General features: G+C 43.8%; 1 protein-coding gene across 1 annotated transcript; it reads right to left on the reverse strand.

The window, feature by feature from the left end:
• Nucleotides 1-1,029: 1,029 nt before the first annotated feature.
• Nucleotides 1,030-16,359, reverse strand: CLDN11 (claudin 11). Its single transcript, XM_007077074.3, has 3 exons — nucleotides 15,928-16,359; nucleotides 12,047-12,211; nucleotides 1,030-2,353 (listed from the first exon to the last, which is right to left on the reverse strand). The coding sequence occupies exons 1-3, from the start codon at nucleotides 16,151-16,153 to the stop codon at nucleotides 2,121-2,123; spliced, it is 624 nt and encodes a 207-aa protein (XP_007077136.3). The 5' UTR covers nucleotides 16,154-16,359; the 3' UTR covers nucleotides 1,030-2,120.
• Between the last annotated feature and the right edge of the window lie 434 nt (nucleotides 16,360-16,793).

Below are 16,793 nucleotides of genomic sequence, written 5' to 3' on the forward strand. Positions count from 1 at the left end.
TGCAGGGAAAAGTGGGCTCATGTAGCATGACCCCTCATGTGAGAAAGCAAGCAGCAATGTCAACGAAGGAGGTGGCTGAGTGAGGAGATCAGTCTTTAAGAGCATAGATTTATCAGTTGAAACACCTTGAATTCAAGCCAGCAGTGCTAAGGAGAGGGTATGTGGGGGTCTTACTTGTCTTGTCCCCACCCCCTGGATGCCTTTTGCTCTGTTAGTGCTTACAGTCATTACACCTGACAAGTTTTATTAGTTAAAGAGAGTCCTCCAACACAATTACACAACTTACATTCTTACAAAAGCTGCATCATAACTAAGCAAATATTTTGGTCAACAGGAAGACTGTCTCTTCTGCACAAGTAATTTAGAAATAGTTATAATCTCCTAACATACACAGATATCTACCAAAATGACTAGCCCAAATGGATATTTCCAAAGAGGAAATGTCTGTCTATTATATTATCAGCTAAAGAAATTAGTATTTTTGGAAAACTACTGCCAAAATAGATTGTAATCTGTGTGTTTTATAACAGATTCATAACCTGACACAGTTTCTGGAATAAAAAACAAATAAAAATCAACTCAATGCATCTGTCTTTGTCCAAAATTTCCAAATTTTCAAAACAATTTTGAAAAAAATGCATTTTAGATACTATTACCAAAATACCCTATACTGTGTGTGGTTTATACTTCCTTTTATACCTAGCCAATTTCTTCACTCAGTGTTCAAAGTAGATAAAGAGTTTAACTGTGTAATGCTTGGAACTTGGTTTCTAATTATTGACCATTTATACATGACTTAAAGATGCTATAACATCATTCCACTAAAGAAATCTAACAGAGCACCTAGGTTGCATTTTTATGACCACACATGACCACCATGATACAGTAAATAATACAGAACATCTTAATTATTCGGGGCCGTGCAGAATAACTTGTTCTTGAGTCACTGACCAGGTTCCTATAAATTATTAGTAGAGATTAGTGACATTTTTGAAAATGTTTTGAAAATAAGAGAATATTAAAAGCCACTTTTGCAGACAGTCTGTTATTTTATTGCACAGATTTCACTTAAAGAACAAAATGCACCATCAATGTTTGGAGAGTTTGGGGTCTCAGATACTGATACACTATCAGTGTTTACACCCGTAAAGCCAAATTCAACAGCACAATTTATGTTAAACAATATCTCTTCAAGATGGCTAACAAAATGAAAATAGAGAATGGGGGAAAGCTTTAAAAATGTGTTAATTTGAAGCACATGCAAGTGTAGGATTAAAAACTACACCGTACAAACCCGGAAACCAAAAACGTTTTGTGGAATGTCAGTCACAGTTATATTCACTTGTACTGTTATTTGTCATATAATTAAAGTCTGTTCGGTTCATTTCCTTCATACTGATGAATTGAGAATTTCAGGAAAACCATGGTTATAAAAATGATCAATCTTGAAAAAGTATGTACAGATAAATGTAAAATCACAAACTAAAAAATATCCCCGCCCCTTGCCCTTGACTTACAAAAGGGAAAGTTTCCCATAGAGGAAAGTTCCACAGTCCCCTCCCTCCCCACCCCATGTCCCCAGTTCTATTTTTTTCTATCGCTTATAACTAAATGACCTTGGAGCTGAAGAGGAGGGAGCGAACAGAGAGGCATCTTTATGAAGCTCCCATTGTCATCTGTAACGGTTTGAAAAGTGTCTTTTATTTCTCTCCCCACACCCAACTCAGCAATGTTTGCAAGATATTTAAAATTTAAAGAGAGAGAGGAAAATACATATATATATACATATACATATACATATACATATACATATACATATACACATACACATACATATATGTATATATCCCGGTGAACAATAAAGTTAATGCCCAAGAAAAGAGCTAATAATGGGCAAAACCATGAGAAAAGTGTGTGGGCATTTTCTGAGCTAAAGATTTCTTTTAAGGCAATAAATGGGGAGCAGGGTGTTAAGACTAAAAAATGCCAGACAGGATGCTTTTCTGGACCTTTGGCGTTGGAGCCTGGCAGCGGAGTGGGCTTTCCCCGCCTGTGGCAAGCAAACCGAGGGCCGTGGCCCCAGTATCTGCAGCACCTCCGTGGGCAGGCTAGCAGCCCTCTTATACGTGGGCACTCTTGGCATGGGTTGGGGAGCTGGAGCCCGAAGAGTAGTAGAAACGGTTTTCACCAAACGCCTGGGCATCTCCAGCGCAGCAGACGATGACACAGCCACCCACGAGGCACAGGACAGCACCGATCCAGCCTGCATACAGGGAGTAGCCAAAGCTCACGATGGTGGTCTCGCGGTGGGCGCACACAGGAAACCAGATGGTGGCAACCATGGCACAGAGAGCTGGGGAGACATGAGAGGGCTATGACTGGGCACACCCATCACACACCCCGAGCAGCAGACAGGCTTCCCTTCACTCCACATGCACACCCCTCTGGCCTCCAACTAACTCCGGAAAGCTTGATACGCACAGCTCTGCTCCCGTGGCAACCTGAACCTACAAGTTTGCATCTATAGAATCAACCGATCGAAAGCTGTGTCAAACTGCTAGATGCTTATTTTTTCAACTGGTGGCAGAGATGAAAGAACTCCAGTGTAAAAGCCCAGAAATAAATCACTGAGGCCGAAAAATAGGTACTTGTATTTACTTATGTATCTTTACTTCGTGTATCTATACTTATGATTCTTTTATTATGCTTACCTAATTGTATTATAATTATCTCTTTACATGTCTATTTCCCATTCCAAGTTCTGGGTTCCTTGACGGCAGTGGCCATGTCCTACTTATGTTTGTAAAGTCAGTATTTAACCCACTATGAGGCCCATAGTATGTGCTCGGCGTCGACTAGCTGAATGACTGCATCGCCTGAGGTATTCCGAAATGAGAAACAGTGGTGCCCATTCCATTTATCCACTCTATTTTTTCAATTTGGTCAATTCACATTACAAAGACCTGAAGAAGCCATGTGAATTCTCTTGCTGTGATGAATGTTGTTAGACACCAGTGGAATATCAGCTAAGAGTTTGAGTTTGTGTGATGCTGTTCGCAATCACAAAATCTCAACATACCATAAACAGCACTCAAGGTAAAAGAATTTACCCATCCGAGGATTTTATGGTGTTGGAATTTGTGATGGGTCGCAATGGTAGAATTTTATGGTCTTCCACCAACCAGCCTTTCAGACTTGGTGTAGATTTGAAAGAATAAACTAAGAAATAGCTTCTATATCATTTAGTTCTTCTCTTCCTAAGCAAAGCAGCTAAAAAGGCAGGCAGAAGCCCATAAGAAAGTTAAAAAAATAAATAAATTTAAACCTCTACACCAGCAATGCCAAATACGGCACTCACTAGCTACATGGGCTTTTAAACGTTTTTCATGAGGCCAGTGAGATCAAAAAGCAGAGTTTTGAATTTTAATTAATTAAAAGTTAAATAGTCATATGTGGCTGGTGGCTCATGTGTTGAACAGCACAACTCTAGACAAAGCAACTCCATAACCTCCTTTGGTATCATCTGATTTCTCACAACTACAAGCAGGACAGAAATTTTAGTTGAAGCTTTAAATTGGGAGGATACATTAAAGTCGGCAGATCAAGAAAACAGTAACAATGAGGTTTCCAATCATAAGCCATAAAGTTTTCAATAAATTCAAGGCAGAGCACCGCAATGTTTGCTGCCTGCAGTATCCTTGTTACTTTCAACTCAGCAAGCATTTTTGATTTCTACTCACACTGAGTGACTTTCTGACTTACCTCTAGGCCCAAATAGAAGAAATATAATTTCTCTGTACACGTAAGCACTCAATTCTAACAGCCTCGTACATTAGTTCTAAACTGAACTAAAGATTGAAGCCTTACCCATTTTGAAAGATCTCTTACACTAGCTCACTGCATTTGTGTAACTTGTAACATAACCTCATTCCCCCAAGCTGGGTATAGATACACATAAATAGATGTGATTCCTATCATAAAAATACATAGATCCCAAGTGGAAGTCAGAAGGAAGAAAGTTAATTTGGGGGCTTTGATTGCTCAAATTGACTTTTTAACAGCCTAAATTCACTCCATTAATTATGTACTATTCACATATTTAAGGAGTTGTTATAGATCATCTAAGAAGCTAAAATCTGTCTATATATTAATGTCTTCATTTTTTTCTTAAAAGAGTAAAATCAATCATGCCAGCTTCTGTAATGTTTGTATGAGACACCATGAGAATATGTATTTTCATTCTGTGAATAAAATGTTCTCAAAATGACCAGTGCTGGGACTCCTGGGTGGCTCAGTTGGTTGAGCATCCAACTCTTGATTTTGGCTCAGGTCATGATCTCACAGCTTGTGAGATGGAGCTTCGCATTGGGCTCTGTGTTGACAGCATTGACCTGCTTGGGATTCTCTGTCTCCCACGCTCTCCTCTCCTCCCCAACTCATGCTCTCTTTCAAAATAAATAGATAAACTTATTAAATTAAATTAAATTAAATTAAACTAAATTAAATTAAATTAAATTAAAAAAGAAGAAGACCAGTGTTAATTGTATCTTCCCTTTCCAGCTCAGGACCTCAAACACCTGGTGGGGGTGGGGGTGGGGGAGTCTTTTTCTCTCCTCCTCCAGCCGCACATTCCAAGTGTGGCACTCACGGAGAACAGCTTGGCTACTGTCCTCAGCAAGGCACAGAGAAAGAGAGAAGTCTTCTCTGTCAGGACAAGAAACAGAAACTCTTCTAGAGCATTTCAGCCAGAGAGAACTGCCCTTGGTTCTTCGTGTCAACACATAACCTAGCTACACACCCCTAGACCCCCAAAGGGGGCACTCTCTGCTTGAGCAAAACAGCACCCTAGCAAGTGCTTCCAAACACCCAAGCTTGATTAGAGGGAGAAGGTGGAGAGTGAAAAGATGAATTCCATAGGAAAAAAAATATTTGATTGCCAAACAACTGGTTTGAAAACAGCTTATGGTTCAAATTAGGTATAATATTTTTCAATTACTTCGTATTTATACATACAACACACACACACACACACACACACTCACAAGTATTCCCCACATTTCACGTAAACCTAACTCCAATACAGACTTGATGTAGATTTTATAGAATAAGATAAGAAATTGCCTCTAGGGGCGCCTGGGTGGCGCAGTCGGTAGGGGGGCCGACTTCAGCCAGGTCACGATCTCGCGGTCCCTGAGTTCGAGCCCCGCGTCAGGCTCTGGGCTGATGGCTCGGAGCCTGGAGCCTGTTTCCGATTCTGTGTCTCCCTCTCTCTCTGCCCCTCCCCCGTTCATGCTCTGTCTCTCTCTGTCCCAAAAATAAAAATAAAAAACGTTGAAAAAAAAAATTTAATAAAAAAAAAAAAAAAAAAGAAATTTCCTCTAATTTCATTTAGTTCTTCCCCCTTTCCTAAGCAAAATAATAAGAGTATCTTCACACAGGGAAAGAAATCAGGCTCAATATTCCAAAAATAACCATCAGTCTTGATTTTGATTGCCTTAGGGATTTTATTAGATTTTATTCCAGTGTAATTCACTAGAAAAAGGAAAAATCAGGAACATGTCTAAACATTTAAATAATGAGCCTATCAGGACTGAATGGGTGGGTGAGCGGATGAGAGGTGGTCTCATTTCAAGTCTACTTTCCACTTCAAACACATCAAAACTGACTTCCAAAATCATAAAACCTTAATGTGACTTTAACACACTTAAAGTTACAAACTCATGATTTACCTCATTAAAAATCTCCTCCTTTTATAATCCATGCAAAACAAGGCAGACTAGTGCTAGCGGGGTCTTTATTTCCTAGCAGAGAAATGAACTCTGGGTCGGATTCCTGTGGCTCTCAGAGACGAACCACATCAAAACCACTGAAAGATGACAGGCCGCCACACAACACGAAGGGAAATGAGAGGTTCAATACAAACAGTGACCTTCAACTGAACTCAGAATGAAGAATGTTTAGAAACTAAAAAAGGAGAATTTACTCAATTTCAGCATCGTTTGAAGGGAAAGGGGAATGTTTTCAGCAGTAAAGTTAAAATGCAAGTTAAAATGCATTACTTAACCAAAAGATGTAAAATATTAATAAAACTGGCAATAATTTGGGGCTGTCTTAATGACACAGAAGGCCTGCTGGATTTATTTCTGTTTGTGTGCACGTGTGCACACACACACAGACACACACACACACACACACAGAGTTTATAATGGCTCTCCCAATTATTTGGAGAAAAGAAAATGCTTTTCTAAAAAAGTCACAGTTTCCCATAAGGTAAAGAAAAGTGAAGAAAGATAAAGAGAATTTTCATTGCTTTTCTTTGCATGTCATCAGAATGTATTTTTTAAGTAAGTCTCTAATAGAAGAATTTTAACACTCAGATTTTTCAATCTGTTTCTCCTCTTCTACCTTCAAAAGATGCAATAGTTAACTGTACAAGGGGGGCAGGAATAAGTCATTTGGGAGGGAGCAGAAAGTAAAAATTGGGGACATACTTAGCTAAAATAAAAATTAAAAAAAAAAAAAAGGAGGAGGAGGGGGAAGTGGAGGAGAAGGAGAGCAGGGGAGAAGAAAGCTTCACTGTGTAGATTATAGATTCATCCAGACTTGGTCCTCTCACCAGTAGAACTCCTGCTCTTTATAGAATAAATTGTTTGCCTCTTTTGGTAAGTTTCAAATAATGTAATACAATGTGTTCTTTAGTTGACAGAATACAGCCTCATTAAAAGTTAACAATGATCTTGATAGAGCCAAACACAGAAAATAGTTGGAAAAGCAATTTTAGAGCAATGAAATGTAAACACAGCTTTTAATTTCTTTAGGGATTAAATGACACACAGTAATATACGGAGTTAAATAAATGTGAAATTAAATAATATTAGTACATGTGTGTTTGACTTTGAAGGTAACAATTTAGAGACAGAGGGAAAGACTGACAAGGGGGCCCAAAAAGGCAGAAGGGCACCAGATTCATTTCTTCCTTCCTCCAATGAACATCTCTGTTTTCAGGCTTTGTCACTTTCAGAACTAAGAACTGATAGTACTTTTAAGAGCATTATTTCTAGCACCAAGCAATATTTCCATTAAAATCACATAAATTACTCTGAATGATATAAGTAATACTGGAAAAATTCTTCCTTGACATTATATCTGAGATTTGCTTCAAAAAAAAATCTGGGGACTAGAAGAAAAGAAGTACATGGATGAAGCAGATTGGCTGTGACTGAGAATGAGTTTGGGCTCATGGGGGTTCATTATACTATTTTTTCTACTTCTGTGTATGTATGAAATTTTCCACAATAAAAACTATTTCTTAAACTTTCTCCTTTTAAACTTTTTACAATGCAAAGAATGCTGCCTTCTACAATTGATGCTATTATAACATATGATCTAAATAGCAACAAACTTTAGCTTTGTGCCAGTTAACTTAAGGCAACAAGTAATGAGATTTCTAATGAGCTATTGGCTGGAGTCATATTTATTTGTTGTTTCCTTATAATTTGAATCTAGAAAAATTTTACTTTTTATTTTTATCATTTGTCATTCTCTAAATTTTGACATAAGAAAACATAGTTGCCAAAAGACATACTCCTCTCATACTATGGCTTTTATGAAGATTTAATATTTAAAACAAGTCAATGGAATGTTTGACTATATTATTTTTCCTGGCCTGCTTTCAACATTTTTTCCTTTATTTTTCTATTTCACACATCATTATCTTTTTTTTCCCATAACCTTTTTTAAAAGCCAGTCTCATGGTTATTTAATATTTTTTTAATCACAGAATTTAGAGATAGGAGAGACCTCATAAACCAGTTAACTCCTCCAATTTTACCAGTAAGTTCATTTTAAGCCACAACCGTACTAAAGATACCGCAGCCTTCCCACTACCCACATAAAATTTGATTGACATTACGGACTTGTTTGTAGAAAGCTAATGACTTTAGAGGAAGACTTTTTCCATCTATTTGCTTAAGACGCCAGGATTAAGAGCATCACTGTTTACTACACACCCAAGGGAGACCTTTCCTAGGACATCTGATTCTGTGTGCCGGACAAACTCAACCTGTCCCACATTTGCACATGCCTTTTATTTTACAGCAGTTCCATTATTAACTTGTAAGTTTCAAGTTAAAACAACTTTTTTTCCAATACAAATAGGATTCTTGGGGCCATATTTTTAAAAAGGAGAGAAGTTGAGAGGGTCCCACTTAGGGAAGAATGTACACTTTCTTTCTGTCCATTCCCTACCTCATCTCCCCAAGAAACACTCAAATCAAGTACTTTCTAAGTTACAATGAGGTGAGAATGAGACCAAATCAGAACTAAGCTTGAGCATTTTCAGTTGGGTAGCTTAACATAGCTTCCTATAATGGAATAAGCAAAAAAACTCCCAACTATTTATTGATCCCTACACTCCAGTTTCTACAAAGTAAACAATGGAAATGTTTCCATTAGACCAGGATGCAACCAACCTAGTGTTTCCAGGAACAGCTCACTGTCTCTCTTGACCAGTGCCATGTGTGGAGATTACCCCACAGAAATGAGACATCAACAAAAGAATACCCACTTCCCTCTGGCTTAGGTCTCTATTTCCTCTAACCAACAACAGCAATTATAATAACAACCATTTGTTGAGCACTTATTATGTGCCAGACGCCAGGCTAAATAACTTGCATACCTCCTTTCACTATTCTTACCAATCTCAGATGAAAGCATTATGGTCTCATTTCATAGAAAGGCTCAGAGACATTAAGTAACTGCCCCAGTTCACACAGCTGGAAAGTGGTAGATTGGAGATTCAGTACCATTGGTCTGGCTCCCAGTGATGAGATAAAGCAGCTCAGGGCATAGGCACTTCCTGCCTTGGCAGGGGCTCTTGAAAAGCTGCAGACTAGGGTCGCCTGGGTGGCTCAGTCGGTTAAGCTACCAACTTCGGCTCAGGTCATGATCTCATGGTTCATGAGTTCTAGCCCCACATCGGGCTCTGTGCTGACAGCTCGGAGCCTGGAGCCTGCTTCAGATTCTGTCTCTGTCTCTCTCTGCTCCTTCCCCACTCATGCTCTGTCTCTCTCTCTCTCTCTCTCTCAAAAATAAACATTAAAAAGAAAAAAGAAAAGAAAACTACAGATTATGTTCGCCTGGATCCATCCTAGATCTAAGGAGCCTGCTACATCTGGCTCCCATGCCTTCCCCCAAAGCAGGGCTGAATCCTCACAAACTTAAGACAGTTGAGAAGATAAAGCTATTGTACAACAGACATATAATTTTTTTAAGCTTTTGGAAAAATAAAAATTTTCAGGGTCAGGAAGAACTGATTTTAATTAATAGTCCTTACAGTTTCCATACCAAGATTAGCTTTGGTATTGTTTCCAGTTCCCAGGCCCCAAAACCCCGGTGCTGCCTAGTCCCCTTTGGTCAGTGACCACACCTCAGCGGAAGCACCACTGATGACCTCTAGGATCCAGCAGGAGCCCAGCACTGGCTTCTCCGGGGAGAGCAGAGCGTCAGAAGCCAATCCAGAGCAACACAAAGGGAGCCTTCACTCACTCTAGCTCCTCCCACCCACTGCCAACAGGGGAACCGAGGCACCGGGCTCCAAAGAAGACCCAGAGGAGACCAGCCGGTGCCACAACTGAGACAATGAGCATTACATTTCCAGAGCTAGCTTGTTCCTGTCAAAACAACATCCAACCTGAAGGCAAATGGCCACGCACTGAGAAATAAATCCGGCAGGAGCCGTGAAAGAGGCGGCAGGTAACACTGGAAATTAAACGCTACAAGAGGGCACAGGGAGGTGTCCTCAGCCCAAACTAATAGCGAGTGGCTGGAAAGGTACAGCCTCTCTGAGAGGGCCAGATCACTCAATGCCCCTCCATCTTTTCACTCAGACAGGAGTCAGGGACTGAGGGACCCACACCACTCCCCACCCCACCTCACACTCCTCTCTGTGATTCTGTCCCCATACACCAACCAACCCACTTGAAAAACGTAAAGAAAAGCTTTAATTCAGCTAGGAAGTTTCAAACAACTGGTTGCCTTTGGTTTTTTAATAACCCTTGCTATTCAGCTGGACGATTCAGTTGGTTTTAGAGTTTATTTAAATACCAATTTGTCTGTATGTACTTGCTTTTATATCTTTATTTTCCAACAAGGCTGGGTTTTGTTTGTTTGTTTATCTGTTTGTTTGTTTTCAGTACCTCCTTATTGAAAACTCCACATTCCTGCATTATCTGAAAGCCCTGGGGAATTTCACAGCCAAAAATATCTTAGTGGATACTCGGTGACTCTCAGATGGAAGGCCAGAATTTCTAAAAATGAACACCTAATACAACAGGCCCACCTTTTGGCTCTGGCACCCTCAGAGATAGAGAGAGCCCTGTGGGACTTCTGTAAGAATATGCGGAAAGCAACCATGGTGCCTGCCAAAGATGACAAGGGTTTCCACCTGGATTCCGCAAACCAATTTACCTGTAGAGCTTTGGTCTAACTGTTGGAAAGAGAATTCGAATGTAAAGATCTGACTTCCAAAAAGCACTGTAAAGAGGACCTTGTGAGTTAGATGAGTCACATGATACTGATTGTGTGTTCCATGGGGCACTCCATCACAAATTCTTTGTGGCTGGACCCAAAATGTCCATGCCCAGATTCTTCTCTGGAAATGACAGTGGCCCTCTGGCCTTTTTGCTCCTGTTACCCACCCCTCCCCCCTACACACACACACACACACACACACACACAGTTGTGTGTACAAGCCCCTCCTCTGAATTTTCTGTGGCTTCACAAGCCCCTGAAAACCTCCATCCCTTTGCAATCTTGGGAAATGGCATCCCTACCTCTCATGTCCCCTTCCCTCACCAATATCACTGTGTGTGACCATTACTAAGTGGCATTGACCCGCATAGAACCCTGACCCTTACCTTTAAGCACATGGTCTGATACCAGTTTGGGGATGGGAATTCCTTGTCTCAGGAATACCTGACTTCGTGTATAACCCATATGCAGAGCAGTTGCTGCTCACCGATGTATCAGTGCACTCTGCAACAAGAGCTGCTGTTCTTAAAATTCATGTCTTCTATTAGGATTTAGAATGTGCTGATGGAATTAGCACTCAAGAAAAAAGTAGAGAGAAATGAAGTCACTCAAGAGAGCAGAGCTAGAAGGACCCTCCCTAGGTTGTTAAATCAAGCCCTCTGTGGGCAAGCACAACAAGGAAAACTGAATGGGCACGTGCCATTTCCTAGGCCTGGGCTGTGCCCCCTCCCCACCCTCCACCCCCCGCATTCTAAGATTTCACCACCTTCTCTTCAACTCTCATCACTGGGATCCTCTGCTCTGGGAAACTCCTCCAGTCTTAAGTTCCTTCCTATGTGTGTGCACAATCTGTGTACCTTCTTTAGATGAGCACATGCCACACTCCATGAAAATATCCAAGTGCACTCCAAGCAGAGACTACCTTCTTCCCCAGGCTCCCCAATGCCAACCGTGATGCCTGGCACTCCGCAGATGCCCAGTGAATCTTTACTGTATAAAAGACTGAATCATCACTAGTGATCTACCACCCTCAACATCTTGCTTTTCCCTTGCCCTCCTTTCTCTACTCTTTCCTGATAGGTTAACTGAAGTTTTCGATCGTGGCTACAAGTAAGAATCACCTGGAAGCTTTCCAAAAATATCTTTGCTTGGTCTGATGCCAAGTAATTCTGACTCAGTTGACCTGCTATGGGATCCGGGCAAAGGTATTCCCAAAGAAAAGATTCCACTGTGTTACTCTTCTGTCGCTTGGTCTCTCTCTTAAGTATACCCTCAAAATCCTTTTTACCTTTTGGTTTTAAATTTATTTTCATGCCTAGTGACCCCCACAGATATTACACATCCGTCTGCATAAACGACGCAGGAAACATAAAGGGATACACATTGTGGGGATCTTTTCCTGGGTGGATTCACTTGGCTTCCTTTTACATGCTCTTGAACTCAATGAAGCAGCAGCAAGATCTGAGATTCATCAGACTCACTTGGAGCTGGGGTGCTATACAGAAAGCTATCTTACCTAGCAGAATGAGCATAACGCCAGCCAGCTGGGCTCGCCTGTACTTGGCCACACCAGGCTCATGGCCCATTCGGATGCAGGGGAGAACCGTCAGCAGCAGGAGAATGGCCGGCAGACCCAGGACTGAAGCTGCGATCATCAGGGCTCGGCAAGCCTGCACATAGCCTGGACACAAGAGAGCACACAGAGGGGTTAGACCGTGGGTCTCCCTGACCCCTGAACCCTGGCTCAAGGGAATTCAGCACCATCTGCCTTCCTCTCGTCCCATTCCAGGACTTAGAATGTGGTAAATGTTATCTAAGATCACTTCACATGTTCAGTTTTTAAAGTGACTCCATGACACGAAAGGGAGGTTGGAGGCTGGAGATACTGGATGGAGAGCTCTAGGCTAGACCACTGGTCTAAGCCTTCAGGATGAAGAGGCCAAGAGTCCAACTACACTGTTGCATCACCTTATGAAAAATTCAGATTAAAACTCAAATCTTCCAAGATGCCTTCTGTGAGGGTCTATGTTGACTCCAGCCTGCTGCTGATACACTCTACCTGTGTGACCTTGGGCAAGTTACTGAACTGTTATGTCTTGACACTCTCCGCATCTATAAAGTAAAAATATAATAGTACCTATATCTCTCTAAAAGAATTCAACCAAGATTAAATTAGTTAATTCATACAGTGCTTACAACAGTGCCTAGCGCATACTAAGTATTCCAAAAAGATTAGCTATTATTACCAGTGTTATTACTCTGTGTCAGTGCAATCATTTTATACCAGGTATATTCGGCGATTTTGTCCTAACCATGTGCTTTTAATTCACGTTGTACATAGCGTGTGGCCCTAACTAAACTAAGACTCAGGCTTCCTCTCTTGACATCTCCCCAGAGACTGCTGTGCTCACGAATCCTGACCCCTACTGACTGATGGTCAGACTCCATCTCCTGCCTCACCCACAGTCTCCTGGGCATGCTTCCACAAAGGTCTGGTATCCGCTCTAAAGGCATCTCTCTGGCCCCAAAGATTCCTAGAGGGCAGACTCCTGCTTTGGTCTTCATGGAGTTAACACAGTGCCCCCAGCAGATGACGTAAACATACAATTATGAATTAAGGAATAAGAAGCTGAATGATAGGGGAGCCTGGATAGCTCAGTCGGTTAAGCGTCCGACTTCAGCTCAGGTCATGATCTTGCAGTTCACGAGTTCGAGCCCCCCATCGGGCTCTATGCTGACAGCTCAGTGCCTGGAGCCTGCTTTGGATTCCCTCTCTCCCTCTCTCTCTACCCCTCCCCCACTCATGTTCTCTCTCTCCCTCCCTCTCTCTCTCTCTCTCCAAATAAAAATAAACATTAAAAATTTAAAAAAAAAAGAAGTTGAATAAGAGTGGAGCAAACCCAATTGAACGTTATGCTGTCAAATAAAATGCCAGGTAACAATTTCATTAAGAAACAGATTACAATATGTGCAAATTTATGTACAATAAATCTGACAAGATACTAGCAGAATATGGCAGACTTCAATGTATTGTTTCTCATTAAAACACTCTCCCTTCTCCAAAAATAAAGGAGGGGGTTGTACTTATTACTCTTCCTTTTTCACTCAGAGGAAATTAAGCTAGTGGCTGCGGGTGGGAGGGTGGGTAGAGTTAAAGGCAAAGCCAAAAATGAGCCCTGATTTCTGCCTCCACACACTCCACACGACTCTCATACCAAGACGCAACTGCAACACTGTCTCTTAGCAAGACCTAGCTATTTTACCAGAATTCAGACTCCACAAGGGTACTCTTCCAGTCATTACCCACCTCAGCTTCTTCAAAATTAAGGGTAAACACTCAACTATTGACTTTATTGACTCGAAGACCCCCCCAAAGAGGAGCCACAGGATTCTGAAACAGGATCTCTGACGGAAGTCCTACGCCCCTGCAGCTTATAGGAGAGCAGGGTGAACACAACGGAGACGGTCAACTAGCAACTGAGGTTCTGAAATTCATAGTGCAGGCTATCCATGTGCTAGATGCCAAGGCCATGTCTAAAAAAACAAAAGATGGACACTGAGATCTGTTCCTGTCCCCACCCAGGTGTGAGGGAGGGGGACAGCAGGAAGGATTAGGCCCTCCCTAAAATGTACTCCATCTGTAGGATGGAACATGGTCTGTTCTCCGAAAATAAACCACTTGGCTCTGAATGCTCAGTAAACTTAATTTCAGGGGAAGGAAGGAAAGAGTGATTTTATGCTTCAATCAGATTCCTACAAATACCATGCCCAGCTTTTTGAAAAAAAATTATAGCTACAATTTGTGAAACCTACACTACATCAAAGGAGGTTTACATTTCTCATATCTAATCCCCAAAACAACTCTGTAAGATAGGTGGTTGGTTTGATTTTACTTTTTAAAGGAAGACATTTGGGATTCACAGACATTAGTGAATTGTCCTAAATTACCCAGGTTATGAGCACTGGATCCCGGAGTCTGACCCAGGTCTACCAAGGCCACCATTAAGTGAAGGTAAGTGAAGATCTGGGTTCCCCCCATCTCTGTCATTCTGAAAGTTCAAAACGGAAAAGAAGAAAGTACATTGTGTGCACCAGCCCTGTTCCCCGGATTTCCTGATGCAGGAGAGGATGGAAAGAGAGTAGGACGCCATCTTTATCTTTGAGGAATTTAAAATGTGTAGGGAAACTTGATTCACAATGAACAAAAATGTCAAAATGTGCCCTGATGGAAACAAGAGTCAAATACCAGGGCAGCAAGGAGGAAGGGGGGATTGATTCCAACCACAAGGACTGGGAAATAGGAGGCACTTTGGGGTAGGTTTAAAGGGGGAGCAGAGTCTCTAGGGAGCTAAAGGCTCACCCAGGAGATGGCACAAAGCCAAAGGCTCCCAAACTGGTCTTGAGACCAAGTTGCCCCGCTGGTTAAGGATAGGCCTTTAAATGGGCACCATCCTCAAAGACTAGCGGGGACAGAAGGCAATCCTTAAGGGGAGCCCACGACCTCGCCAATCACCCAACCACCCACTGGCTCGAGGTTTACATCTGAATTGAAACTGTTGCCCAGAATTTTTCAGTGCCCACCACCCCCTCCGAACCCGACCCCTGCTGGCATCGAAGGAGTTGGGAGGCTAGATAATTCTTCCCTTGTCTCCCGCAGCTGGAGGGGAGCGAGCGACCGATGGTGGCGCGCCTTCTCCCCAGGTGAGCGGGGCCCCCCTGGGGACGACAGCTCTTCCCTAGTGGACATGAGAGGTGCAGAGGCAGGGAGTGGAATCCCCGCAGGCCCGCGGACCGACGCCCCCACTGCGGGGGCAAGGGGTGGGGGGAGTAACACAGGCCCCCCGGACCTACGGGAACCGACCTGGCAGAGCTAGGAGGTCCGGGACTTGTGGCCAGTCTCACAAAGACGAAAGACCGGGTAACTCGGCCTACTCCTGTTGGGATCGCTGGAATGCTAGGGTTTCTCTCCTCCTCGCCTCTGCGGGTGGAGTCTAACGCCCGAGGGAAGAGGCCCCCGGGGGGGGGGGGGCGGGTGGAGGGAAGTACAGTACTTCTGAACCACTGACGGTGGGAGCCTGAGGCAGGTGGGTGACCGTCAGTCGTTAACATGGACAGAGTTCCAACTAGGTGTCTGCGTCTCAGTTTATTAACTTCTCAGGGTGACTCGGCCAGTGGCTACCACTATCATCCCAAATTCCGGATAAGAAAACTGAGGCTGAGAGAGGCTAAATTCAGGACTGCCTAATCTCTCTACAAGGTGGGACTGGAAGTATCAAAATGTGCGCTAAGGTCTTCAAGGCCTTGAAACGTTTCTGTGAACGCCATCTAATGCGCCCATCCCGGGTCTGCCCCGACGGTAAGGGCTAGGAGCAGCCGCTCGAGAGGTGGGGTCCTTACCCGGCAGGATGAGGATGTCCACCAGGGGCTTGCAGTGGTACAGCCCCGTGGCCATGACGCAGTCTGCCCACAGCCCCTTGGAGCCCAGTTCGTCCAGCTTGCGGCAGGTGGGGATGGTGTAGCCGCAGGTCACCACCCAGTCGTTGGTGGACGTGGTGACGATGATGCCGATCCAACCCACGAAGCTCGTGACGAAGCCCACTACCTGCAGGCACGTGGCCACCATGGTGGCCACCTTGGCGTCTGCGGGCCTCGCCCCTCACCAGCTGTGCCTGCGCCTGGGACTGGACCGCACCTGCCGCGGTCCTCTCGCGCGCGCCCTCGAGAGCCGCTGACCGGCGACGGACGGACGTGCGACGCTGGAAGCGGCGGCAGGCAAAGAGAGGCCGCGAGCCCAGCTCCGACGGCGCGACGGGCGCACGGCGGCGGGGACAGCGGCGCGGCTGGGCAGTGCGCCCCCGCCCCCCTCTTTAAACCCCGTAGACCCGGCTGGCGAGCGCCAATCGGCGACGGCCCGGGTGGAGCCAGCCAATCGCGGGGCGGGGCCCGGAGTTGGGGGGTGGGGAGGGGGAGCAGAGTCAGAGAGGGGGCGATGTGGCCTCTGCACCCAGCCCGGCGTCGCGGGTCCAGGTTAGAAAGTAAAATAATCCGTTCCAGGTCCAAGAAGTGGAGAGCGATGAGAGGGCCCGCGTCAGTCTCCAGTTCTGTTTCGCTGCAAATTATTTCTCTTCTTGCTGCCCCTCTGTCACCTCTGTCTCTGGGTCTCCGCTTCGCTCCCTCCCTCCTCATTCTCCCCACCCGCTCTTTCTTCCCAGCTGAGAGCTGGGACAGTTCCTCCACCGCCCATGAGGGTAACAACGGAGGAG

The sequence above is a fragment of the Panthera tigris genome, chromosome C2 (genome assembly GCF_018350195.1).
Source record: "Panthera tigris isolate Pti1 chromosome C2, P.tigris_Pti1_mat1.1, whole genome shotgun sequence".
NCBI lineage: Eukaryota > Metazoa > Chordata > Mammalia > Carnivora > Felidae > Panthera > Panthera tigris.